This window comes from Rana temporaria, chromosome 10, assembly GCF_905171775.1.
Source record: "Rana temporaria chromosome 10, aRanTem1.1, whole genome shotgun sequence".
NCBI lineage: Eukaryota > Metazoa > Chordata > Amphibia > Anura > Ranidae > Rana > Rana temporaria.
In genome coordinates, this window is record NC_053498.1 from 4,015,618 (window position 1) to 4,028,292 (window position 12,675).

Here is a 12,675-nt window from a genome sequence, read left to right on the forward strand (position 1 = left end):
TAGCACAGCCGGCCGCTCTATCCTCGCCTCTCCCGCCCGCCTGTCACACGTCTCTATGGTAGGCGTGCCGAGCGGCATGCTGGGAGCGGGGAGGAACGCAGAGTGTCCAGGGGAAAGATGGCGGCGGTCCTATTCTCCTTGAGATGGAGCGGCTCCGTGCTGAGGACAGCGGGCACCGTACAGGTCAGAGCCGGGGAGGGAAGATAACCTGTCATTATTCATTAATACCCCATAATACTCGGTATATGACCCCCCATTATCTATGGGGGAGGGGAAGGTATTATTTCTCTGTATGTGACCCCCACCTGTGATTGATCCTGGGGGGATAATACTCTGTATATGCCCCTACCTTATCTATGGGGGATACTGGGGGGAGGATTAATATTCAGTATATTACACTCCCCCCCCCCCACCTGTAATTTATCTTAGCGTTGGAGGTATTAATACTCAGTGTGTGCCCCTCCCCCAATATATGACTCATTCTGTCGTACCGGGGATCCCCCCCTTCCCAGGGGAGAGGGCGCAGCGGGGATCCCCCCCCTTCTCCCAGGGGAGAGGGCGCAGCGGGGATCCCCCCCCTTCTCCCAGGGGAGAGGGCGCACCGGGGATCCCAACCTTGCCAGGGGAGAGGGCGCACCGGGCATCCCCCCCTTCCCAGGGGAGAGTGCGCACCGGGGATCCCCCCCCCTTCCCAGGGGAGAGTGCGCACCGGGGATCCCCCCCCCTTCCCAGGGGAGAGTGCGCACCGGGGATCCCCCCCCTTCCCAGGGGAGAGTGCGCACCGGGGATCCCCCCCCCCTTCCCAGGGGAGAGTGCGCACCGGGGATCCCCCCCCCTTCCCAGGGGAGAGTGCGCACCGGGGATCCCCCCCCCTTCCCAGGGGAGAGGGCGCACCGGGGATCCCAACCTTGCCAGGGGAGAGGGCGCACCGGGGATCCCAACCTTGCCAGGGGAGAGGGCGCACCGGGGATCCCAACCTTGCCAGGGGAGAGGGCGCACCGGGGATCCCAACCTTGCCAGGGGAGAGGTCGCACCGGGGATCCCCCCCTCTCCTCCCGGGGGAGAGGGCGCAACGGGGATCCCCTCTTTCTCCGCCCAGGGAAGAGGGCGCACGGGGGATCCCAACCTTGCCAGGGGAGAGGGCACACGGGGGATCCCAACCTTGCCAGGGGAGAGGGCGCACCGGGGGATCCCAACCTTGCCAGGGGAGAGGGCGCACCGGGGGATCCCAACCTTGCCAGGGGAGAGGGCGCACGGGGGATCTCCTCCCGGGGAAGAGGGCGCACCGGGGATCCCCCCCCTCTCCTCCCGGGGAAGAGGGCGCACCGGGGATCCCTCCCCTCCTCCCAGGGGAGAGGGCGCACTGGGGATCCCCCCCCTTCCCAGGGGAGATAAGGCACCGGGGATCTGGGCCTCACAGCAACTTCTACAATGGGGTATGATCTGACACATTCCTCCTTGGTATGGCCTCTATCACATTCTACACGCTGATTTGGTATGTTGGCTCCGCCCCCAGCTGGTGATCACGGGACAAAAGTCACACGATGAGTTCGGACTGTCAATTCCAGGAAAACGGCATAATACTCTGCTTGTGGGGGAGGGGAGGTGCTTCTGAGTAATTAATGAACCTTTGCAGCCCTGAAGGTGGCTTATTAGAGGGACGCTGATATCGGGGATGGTGTAAGGGGGTGGGGCGCTGATATCGGGGGTCATGTGGGGGGCACTGATATCGGGGGTCGTGTGTGGGGGGTGTGTTTTGCTGATATCGAGGGTCGTGTGGGGGGGGTGCTGATATCGAGGGTCGTGTGGGGGGGGGGGGGTGTTTTGCTGATATCGAGGGTCGTGTGTGGGGGGTGCTGATATCGAGGGTCGTGTGTGTGTGTGGGGGGGGGGTGTTTTGCTGATATCGAGGGTCGTGTGTGGGGGGTGCTGATATCGAGGGTCGTGTGTGGGGGGGGGGGGTTTTGCTGATATCGAGGGTCGTGTGTGGGGGGTGCTGATATCGAGGGTCGTGTGTGGGGGGTGCTGATATCGAGGGTCGTGTGTGGGGGGGGGGTGTTTTGCTGATATCGAGGGTCGTGTGTGGGGGGTGCTGATATCGAGGGTCGTGTGGGGGGGGGTGCTGATATCGAGGGTCGTGTGGGGGGGGGGGGTGTTTTGCTGATATCGAGGGTCGTGTGTGGGGGGTGCTGATATCGAGGGTCGTGTGTGGGGGGGGGGTGTTTTGCTGATATCGAGGGTCGTGGGGGGGGGGGGTGTTTTGCTGATATCGAGGGTCGTGTGTGGGGGGTGCTGATATCGAGGGTCGTGTGTGGGGGGGGGGGTGTTTTGCTGATATCGAGGGTCGTGTGGGGGGGGAGTGCTGATATCGAGGGTCGTGTGTGTGTGGGGGGGGTGTTTTGCTGATATCGAGGGTCGTGTGGGGGGGGGGGGTGTTTTGCTGATATCGAGGGTCGTGTGGGGGTGCTGATATCGAGGATCGTGTGTGGGGGGTGTGTTTTGCTGATATCGAGGGTCGTGTGGGGGGGGGGGTGCTGATATCGAGGGTCGTGTGGGGGGGGTGCTGATATCGAGGGTCGTGTGTGGGGGGGGGGGGGTGTTTTGCTGATATCGAGGGTCGTGTGTGGGGGGGGGGGGGTGTTTTGCTGATATCGAGGGTCGTGTGTGGGGGGTGCTCATATCGAGGGTCGTGTGTGTGGGGGGGGGGTGTTTTGCTGATATCGAGGGTCGTGTGTGGGGGGTGCTCATATCGAGGGTCGTGTGTGTGGGGGGGGGGGTGTTTTGCTGATATCGAGGGTCGTGTGGGGGGGGGTGCTGATATCGAGGGTCGTGTGAGGGGGGGGGGGTGGGTGTTTTGCTGATATCGAGGGTCGTGTGGGGGGTGCTGATATCGAGGGTCGTGTGTGTGGGGGGGGGGTGTTTTGCTGATATCGAGGGTCTGATATCGAGGGTCGTGTGTGGGGGGGGGGTGTTTTGCTGATATCGAGGATCGTGTGTGGGGGGGGGGGGGAGTGCTGATATTGAGGGTCGTGTGGGGGGAGAGAGTGCTGATATCGAGGGTCGTGTGTGGGGGGGGGGGGAGTGCTGATATCGAGGGTCGTGTGGGGGGAGTTCTGATATTGGGGGTCGTGGGGGGGGGGGGGGAAGTGTTGATATCGGGGGTCTTGGCGGGGGGAGGGTGGTGATATCGGGCGTCGGGGGGGGGGGGGAGGTGCTGATATCGGGGGGTCGTGGGGGGGGGGGGGGGGTGGTGATATCGGGGGGGTCTTGGCGGGGAGGGCTTGGTGATATCGGGGGTTGGGTGGGGCGCTGATATCGGGGGTCGTGTAGGGGGGGGGAGGTGCAATGCTTTTGTTTTCATAGTTTGCCGGTGATTGGATAATTTAATGGGAATGGACATAGAAGGCTGAAGTGAAATTTTGGGGTAAATCATTTCTGTTCATGTTTTCAGGTGACCCGATGTGCTCAGACAGCCGCAGCGCCCGCAGCAGCCGCATCGGCCCGCATCAAGAAATTTGCAATCTACAGATGGGATCCCGACAAGACTGGAGACAAACCGCGCATGCAGACCTACGAGGTGGACCTGAATAAGTAGGTGTCGCCCATCACAGGGCTCTCCTGAGGGCTCAACTGTGTTTTCTACATTCACCGATCGGCCAAAATATTGTGACCACCCACCTAATATTGAGCCTCCCCCCCCCCCCATCTCCACCAATGAGCCTCGAGCCCCCCCCCCCGCCTCCACCAATGAGCCTCTCCATCAATGAACCTTCCCCCCACCCCCACCCCCCCACCTTCATCAATGAACCTTCCCTCCCTCCACCAATGAGCCTTCCCCTTTTCTTGGACCACTATTGGTCGGTTCTGAGCCCTGCGGATCGGGAACATCCCACAAGAGCTGCAGTGTTGGCGTTGCTCTTACCCCGTCTTCCACACATGACAATTTGACCTTCAAGTCCTTATTTTTGCCCTTTTTTTTATTTATTTTTTCTGCTTTCAATGCCCAACTTCAGGGACAACATGTTCACTTGCTGCCTAATATATCCCACCCCCTTTAGATGACATTGTAATGAATCAATGGCGTTCATTTTACCAGTCAGTGGTGATAATGTTCTGGCCGATCGGTGAAAGTATTTCTGGAAATCTTCCGATGTTCTGTACAGACAGAGTTCCATTTATGGTGTTTTCAGAGTCTGACTGTGGCCCTTGCTCCTCTCAGGTGTGGCCCCATGGTCCTGGATGCCCTTATCAAGATAAAGAATGAGATGGACCCCACGTTGACCTTCCGCCGGTCATGCAGAGAAGGTAAGCGTCCCGCAGCTCACCACAACGTGGGGGGTACTAAATCTGGTAAATGGCCCTCCTATGTCTGGCTGGCCTTTTTCATATTGACGATTGTCCTCCCGTCTCCTCTGTTCCAGGTATCTGCGGCTCCTGCGCCATGAATATTAATGGCGGCAACACTCTGGCCTGTACTGTAAAGATCGACACTAACCTGAGCAAAGTCTCCAAAATCTACCCCCTCCCCCACATGTACGTGGTGAAGGACCTGGTGCCTGTAAGTAACGCTGTGAGGGGTGTCAAGACTTCCTCCACCTGTGTCTTCTCCCCCCCCCCCCCCCCCCCGCCTGGTGGGATCTTCTATGTTCATCATCTTCTACTTCTCTGTCCTCCAGGATCTCAGCAACTTCTACGCTCAGTATAAAGCCATCGAGCCGTACCTGAAGAAGAAGGATGAGAGCCAGCAGGGGAAGGAGCAATACTACCAGTCCATGGAGGACCGCGACAAACTGGTGAGCTCAGTGACCCCCTCGCTCTCCTACAAGGAGTCACCCACACCTGATACTTTCATACTCCACTGAGACCCAATAATGTTGGCTGTTTTATTATATTTTAAAGGATAAGATTTCCCCCTAGTTTACATATCCTTCTATTCTGAATTCTTACGGCCAAATTGGTCCCATTTCCTGCTCCTTCGCGCCCCCGTTGGGTCTGTCCCGGCTTCTTTACACCCCCTGCAGCTCTTGTGGGATGTTCCCGATCTGCAGGGGTCAGAACCGACCAATAGTGGTCCAAGAAAAGGGGAAGGCTCATTGATGGAGGTGGGGGAGGGAAGGCTCATTGATGGAGGTGGGGAGGGGAAGGCTCATTGATGGAGGTGGGGGAGGGAAGGCTCATTGATGGAGGTGGGGAGGGGAAGGCTCATTGATGGAGGTGGGGGAGGGAAGGCTCATTGATGGAGGTGGGGGAAGGCTCATTGATGGAGGTGGGGGAGGGAAGGCTCATTGATGGAGGTGGGGGAGGGAAGGCTCATTGATGGAGGTGGGGAGGGAAGGCTCATTGATGGAGGTGGGGAGGGAAGGCTCATTGATGGAGGTGGGGAGGGGAAGGCTCATTGATGGAGGTGGGGGAGGGAAGGCTCATTGATGGAGGTGGGGGAGGGAAGGCTCATTGATGGAGGTGGGGGAGGGAAGGCTCATTGATGGAGGTGGGGGAGGGAAGGCTCATTGATGGAGGTGGGGGAGGGAAGGCTCATTGATGGAGGTGGGGGAGGGAAGGCTCATTGATGGAGGTGGGGAGGGAAGGCTCATTGATGGAGGTGGGGAGGGAAGGCTCATTGATGGAGGTGGGGAGGGAAGGATCATTGATGGAGGTGGGGAGGGAGGGAAGGCAGGCTCATTGATGGAGGTGGGGAGGGAAGGCTCATTGATGGAGGTGGGGGAGGGAAGGCTCATTGATGGAGGTGGGGGAGGGAAGGCTCATTGATGGAGGTGGGGGAGGGAAGGCTCATTGATGGAGGTGGGGAGGGAAGGCTCATTGATGGAGGTGGGGGAGGGAAGGCTCATTGATGGAGGTGGGGGAGGGAAGGCTCATTGATGGAGGTGGGGGAGGGAAGGCTCATTGATGGAGGTGGGGGAGGGAAGGCTCATTGATGGAGGTGGGGGAGGGAAGGCTCATTGATGGAGGTGGGGGAGGGAAGGCTCATTGATGGAGGTGGGGGAGGGAAGGCTCATTGATGGAGGTGGGGGAGGGAAGGCTCATTGATGGAGGTGGGGAGGGAAGGCTCATTGATGGAGGTGGGGAGGGAAGGATCATTGATGGAGGTGGGGAGGGAGGGAAGGCAGGCTCATTGATGGAGGTGGGGAGGGAGGTGGGGAGGGAGGGAAGGCTCATTGGTGGAGGTGGGGAGGGAGGGAAGGAAGGCTCATTGGTGGATGTGGGGAGGGAGGGAAGGGTAGAACATGTCGGGCTTTATTTTGGGTGTCCCCGTTAGTGAGAATACTCCCCTCTATTTGTCCTGGTGGCCCCAGCCTTGGACTGACAATGAAGATCTATCCTATTGGCTGACCCATGGCTGTGTCTCTGTAGGACGGACTGTATGAGTGCATCCTGTGTGCCTGCTGCAGCACCAGCTGTCCCAGCTACTGGTGGAACGCGGACAAGTACCTCGGGCCGGCTGTTCTCATGCAGGTAATACTAAAAATGGCGGCAATTTCCATGTTTATCCTTTTTTTATAATGTAAGAAGTATCTTGGATTTTCTATTCCTGGGAGACCAGTGCTTCATCCCCCGATCTCTCCTCCTCCCCCGCAGGCTTACCGCTGGATGATCGATTCCAGAGACGACTTCACAGAAGAACGCTTGGCACAACTGCAGGATCCCTTCTCACTGTACCGCTGCCACACCATCATGAACTGCACCAGGACGTGTCCCAAGGTAACTGCCCCCAATGTGCCGCCATGTTATATGGGGGGAGGGATTAAAGTGGAAGTAGTGAAATCTGAGCTAAGCCTAAACCTGCTGCCACCCCCATTCTAAGCCTATTCTAACTAACCCTGTAAAGGAAAAGTGTATACTTCCCTATGCCTACCTTGTCCGGATCGGTTCCCAGTGCCGGTGATCTGCCAATATGGTTCCGGCTATCAGGATGGTTCCTGTAAGGACTGTGCAGGCGCAATCCTTGCCGACGGAAATCTCCGAAACTCTGCCGGCATCCAGGGCGACGTGGAATTTGAGGAAAGTGGCCAGTCGGCCTCACATCCTCGCTGCGCTCGGACGGCTCTCTCAGCCTCCTGGCTCTTTTTTTAACATCCTCCAATCCACGGGGATGTTAAGGAATGAGCCTGGATGCCGGCCGAGGTTCGGAGAATTCCGTAGGCAAGGATTGCGCCTGCGCAGTCCTTACAGGAACCATCTGGATAGGGGAACAATACCGACAGGTCACCGGCTTCAGGGGAGAGGAGGGACAGCCGACTATGAATGCCGCATAGCAAGTCTATGGGTAATGTCATGGCCCGGGCACTGCAATGATTGTTGGCGATCTCTTCACTGAAGATGGCCGCTGGAGAGATCATGTGACCGGACCAGAGAGACCTCAGAATAGGTGAGTATAGATCTTTCCTTTACAGGGTTAATTTGAATAGGCTTAGATTGGGGTGGGGCAGGTCTAGGCTTTGTTAGTACAGTGGAACCTCGGATTACGAGAATAATCCGTTCCAGGAGAATGCTTGTAATCCAAAGTACTCGCATATCAAAGCAAGTTTCTCTATTGAAGTCAATGGAAAGGAAAATAATTTGTTCTGCCTTGATTTTAATTGGGTGCAATACCGCATGCGGCCAGAGGTATTGCCCCGTTGTTTTTGGGAGGAATAGTGCCCCATCATTGGCGTCAGTTGCCAGAATTATGACCCATCATTGGTACCCGGTGGGAGGAATAGTGCCCCCATTTATGAAGTCAGTAGCCAGAATTCTGCCACATCATTGGAAGGAATAGTGCCCCATCATTGGTACCCGTGGGAGAAATAGTGCCCCCCATTGTTGGTGTCAGTGGGAGGAATTATGCCCCATTGTTGGTATCGGTGGGCTGGACAAAGTCAAGCAATAGTTTAGAGATCACGGCTCTGGATCATCATGTTGCGTCCAAAGATTTTAGTCAAAGTGATGAGAAGAGGAGCACAACATTTTGGGGCCACTCAGGACCCCTTTGTCAGGCATTGTACCTGAAAGGGTTCTGTGTGGCCCCTGAAACTTTGTACTCTTCTACTCTTCCTCTGGGATCACTTGAACCAAAAACCTCTGAATGGTATTAAATGATCGGCGGAATGTTGGGAAATAATTTGTATCTCTCTAATCTTCTTCCTGTAAATTTAATTTCAGGGTCTCAACCCCGGCAAAGCGATCGCAGAAATCAAGAAGATGATGGCGACCTATAAGGAGAAAGCCGCCGTGGCATAACACCCCCCCCCCCCCCCGAGACTTCCGAACCCATCGAACGCACAACAGTCCCTTCTCCACTAAGAACTCCCTGCCAAACTCCGCCCACCACGACTCCAGTGGGCAGGGCCTTCCCAGCGCCTTTTAATTGTGGTTTCTGCCTCATGCCTGTAGAGAAGTCCCTGATTGGTTGATTGAATTGTTACGCTTCTTTACAGTGCTGAGATTAAAGCGATCAGTGTGTAGCCTGAATACGTCTGGGAGAATCGCCGTTATTTTTTATAGATTTTTTTTTATCTCCTCTGAGGACATCGCGCGTCTCGGCCGCTGGAAGCTCATTGGTTGGTGGAATTCATTCGATGGAACCAGAAGATCCGGCTCGGCTCGCTTTGTTTTTTTTTTTGCTTTAATGTAAAAGTTGCTGCTTTAGGGCGCAGATAATTAATATACTGAGACTGACGCGTGTCGTCCGTCTGTGTGACGTCCTCTCATCTGTCTGTGCTGCTAAAATTATCATAAAAGAGTATAAAATAAAATATAAAATACACATTTTGTGCATTCAATCGACCTGAGTGAGCAAGAAAAAGAACGCTTCCTGCCTAGCCATCATTTGTCTATAGGGGGGGGGGGACGCAGTTCTGGGTATGACGTCCTACCCAGAGCTCACCTTGTGCCAGCCCCATGGACTGTCCCGTGATCTGACACACAGCTGACGACGGATCAATCGTACAGAATAAATGGAATCCATCCATTGTGTAGAATTGTCATGTGATCTGCGATTGGTCACAGCGATCACAGGGTACCGACAGATGGGCTGTGATGGGACCGGTCTCTACCATGTGTTCATTGTGACCAATCGCAGCGAGCAAAAACGATAGTACACAATAAATGGAAGCCACCCATTGTGTAGAATGGTCTGCTGGGATTGGTCACAGCGATCAGAGGGTACCGGTAGGGGCCTCTGCCGGTACGCTGTGACCAATCGCAGCAGATCACATGATCAATTCTACATAAGGGATGGCTTCCATTTATTGTGTACTAATTGTTTTTTTTGCTCGCTGTGATTGGGCCCCGTCTGTACCTTGTGATCAATCACATCGAGCAAAAAATAAATGAAAGTCATCCCTTGGGTAGAATTGAACATGTGATCTGCTGCGATTGGTCACAGGGTACTGGCAGAGGCCCGGGCCTCTGCCGGTACCCTGTGATCGCTGTGACCAATTGCAGCTGATCACATGACAATTCTACACAATGGATGGCTTCCATTTATTCTGTACTATTGTTTTTTTGCTCGCTACGATTGGTCACAAGGATCACATGGTACAGACCGGGCCAATCACTGCCCATCTGTACCATGTGATTAGCCGCGGCCAAACGCAGATGAGCACGATACATGCTGAATACATTTTTATTCAGTAAAACGGTGATGTTTACTGTTATAAAGTGATCATAATGTGAATGAAATCCTGATCACCTCCTCCAGAGTAGTACAGTGTTACCATGGTAACACTGTATTGCTCTGGTTACAGTGTGATGAAAATAAAGGTAATAAAAAATTAATACTTGGGTGATAAAAAATGTATTTTATATATATATATATATATATATATATATATATATATATATATATATATATATATATATACACACACACACACACACACACACACACACACACACACACACACACACACACACACACACACACACACACACACACACACACACATTATATGATGACGCTGTACTGCTCTGGTGGCAGTATTGGGGGGGCTGTGAGGAAAAAAACTTTAATTTCTTAATTTTCCAAAGAAAGTGACCAAAAAATTACAACTTCAAAAAACTCGCCATGCCTCTTACTAAATACCTTGGACTGTCTATTTTCCAAAAAGGGGTCATTTGGGGGATATTTTTTTTATTGTCCCCCCCCCCCATGTCATACTGACTGTACTGTATATGGATAAAACTCATACCAGTGCCGTGCCATAAAAAGGCCACTAGATGGCACTGTGTCACCATTTCTCGGTGTCATCCCATTAACAGTCAGGAGAGCGGATTTATTATCATTCATTTATTCATCCCCATAGTGTTCATATGACATCTGTAGAGCAGAAAGAACAATATGTTGTTTATTGTTTTCTTTTTTTAATTAATAATCCAACCAGGTGTGGTATTGATCCTCCACAGACATTCTGATGTCTACCCGGGGGCTGCGCCCCCCCCCCCCCCCCCCTCTCCTATGTGAATAAAGATACAGGATGGCAATATATATATACAGAGCTTTTTTTATAAAGGTGACAATGGCGGGTTTTATAGGAAATATAATTTCTGGTTGTTAAATAAAGTCAGCCCATCTCAATGTAAATCGCAGCGATAGAAGTGAGACTATGGGCCAGATTCACGTAGGAGCACGTATCTTTGTTCCGGCGTAACGTATACTATTTACGCTACGCCGCCGCAACTTAGACGGGCAAATGCAGTATTCACAAAGCACTTGCTCCGTAAATTGCGGCGGCGTAGCGTAAATGGGCCGGCGTAAGCCCGCCTAATTCAAATGTGGAAGAGGTGGGCGTGTTTTATGGAAATGAATCGTGACCCCACGTAAATGACGCGCTTAACGAACGGCGCATGCTCAGTATCACGTCGAATTTACTCCGTAATTTACGCCGGCTCAATGCTTAGTCGACGTGAACGTAACCTACGCCCATCCCCATTCACGGACGACTTACGCAAACAACGTAAAAAGATGCGCTTGCCGACGTCCATACTTTGCATTGGCTGCGCTACATAATAGCAGGGGTAACTTTACGCCGGACGTAAGCCTAACGTAAACGGCGTAGAGGGCGCAAGTACGTTCATGAATCGGTGTATCTACCTAATTTACATATTCGACGCGTAAATCTACGGAAGCGCCCCTTGCGGCCAGCGTAAATATGCACCCAAGATAGGACGGCGTAGGAGACTTACGCCGCTCGTATCTAGGCAACAGTGAGGCGTATCTGATTCTATGAATCAGGCGCAGAGATGCGACGCCTCACATTCGGACTTACGACGGCGTATCGGGAGATACGCCGTCGTAAGTCTTTGTGAATCTGGCCCAAAATCTTCCATCTAGTGGCCATAAGGCAGTATTTTGTCTTTTTTTATTGAGCTATTTCAGGAAAGTACCACATCATGGCCATTAGATGGAGCCGATGATTGTAGTGGATAATCATATTAAGGTCATGTGTTTACTAGGATGGGGGGCAAGGTCATGTCATTACTAGGATGGGGGAAGGGGGCAAGGTCATGTCATTACTAGGATGGGGGACGAGGTCATGTGATTACTAGGAAGGGGGCGAGGTCATGTGATGGATGGTTTCTACAAAATATTTTGAATTACCCTCTCAATATGTACAAAAATCTCTGAAATTACTCTTTAGCCACTTGGAGTATCTTGGTGCATAATGGGAGTATCTTGGCGCATAATGGGAGTATCTTGGCGCATAATGGGAGTATCCTGGTGCATAATGGGAGTATCTTGGCGCATAATGGGAGTATCTTGGCGCATAATGGGAGTATCTTGGCGCATAATGGGAGTATCTTGGCGCATAATGGGAGTATCTTGGCGCATGATGGGAGTATCTTGGCGCATGATGGGAGTATCTTGGCGCATGATGGGAGTATCTTGGCGCATGATGGGAGTATCTTGGCGCATGATGGGGGTATCTTGGCGCATAATGGGAGTATCTTGGCGCATAATGGGAGTATCTTGGCGCATAATGGGAGTATCTTGGCCCATAATGGGAGTATCTTGGGGCATAATGGGAGTATCTTGGGGCATAATGGGGGTATCCTGGTGCATAATTGGAGTATCCTGGCGCATAATGGGAGTATCTTGGCGCATAATGGGAGTATCTTGGCACATCATGGGAGTATCCTGGTGCATAATGGGAGTATCTTGGCGCATGATGGGAGTATCTTGCCGCATGATGGGAGTATCTTGGCGCTTAATGGGAGTATCTTGGCGCATGATGGGAGTATCTTGGTGCATAATGGGGGTATATTGGTGCATAATGGGAGTATCTTGGCGCATAATGGGAGTATCTTGGCGCATGATGGGAGTATCTTGGCGCATAATGGGAGTATCTTGGCACATCATGGGAGTATCCTGGTGCATAATGGGAGTATCTTGGTGCGCAGTGGAAGGGGCAGGTAGTAGTGAGGGGCCCCAGGACAACTTTTGCATCGGGGGCCCACAAACTTCAAGCTACGCCTCTGCCTATAAGTCTACAGTAAGGTGACATCTCCAATAGGGGGCGCTCTCTTTTGGTTCATAGGAGAAAGGTGATTGTTAGATCTTCACACCCCGATAATGTAAAAACGTTACCGGAGAAAACATAAGCTGGAGGTTTCTGGAAGCTCCTCCGTCATCCTTCAGAGAAAAGTGGAATTTCGAGATGCAGAATTGCCGTTTATCTG

General features: G+C 53.1%; 1 protein-coding gene across 1 annotated transcript; it reads left to right on the plus strand.

Moving 5' to 3' along the window:
* The first annotated feature begins 61 nt into the window (after positions 1–61).
* Positions 62–8,761, plus strand: SDHB (succinate dehydrogenase complex iron sulfur subunit B). The gene is made up of 8 exons (XM_040327053.1): positions 62–183; positions 3,452–3,591; positions 4,220–4,305; positions 4,422–4,558; positions 4,677–4,793; positions 6,370–6,471; positions 6,595–6,717; positions 8,158–8,761. Exons 1-8 carry the CDS (start codon positions 118–120, stop codon positions 8,233–8,235), a joined length of 849 nt encoding a protein of 282 aa, XP_040182987.1. The 5' UTR covers positions 62–117; the 3' UTR covers positions 8,236–8,761.
* The last annotated feature ends 3,914 nt before the right edge of the window (positions 8,762–12,675 follow it).

Excerpts from the sequence above, each read along its gene's own strand:
- SDHB (XM_040327053.1), top strand. The coding sequence starts at position 118 with ATGGCGGCGGTCCTATTCTCCTTGAGATGGAGCGGCTCCGTGCTGAGG. Across the intron at positions 184-3,451 it reads GGACAGCGGGCACCGTACAG|GTGACCCGATGTGCTCAGAC; the intron begins GTCAGAGCCGGG and ends TCATGTTTTCAG. Across the intron at positions 4,306-4,421 it reads CCGCCGGTCATGCAGAGAAG|GTATCTGCGGCTCCTGCGCC; the intron begins GTAAGCGTCCCG and ends CCTCTGTTCCAG.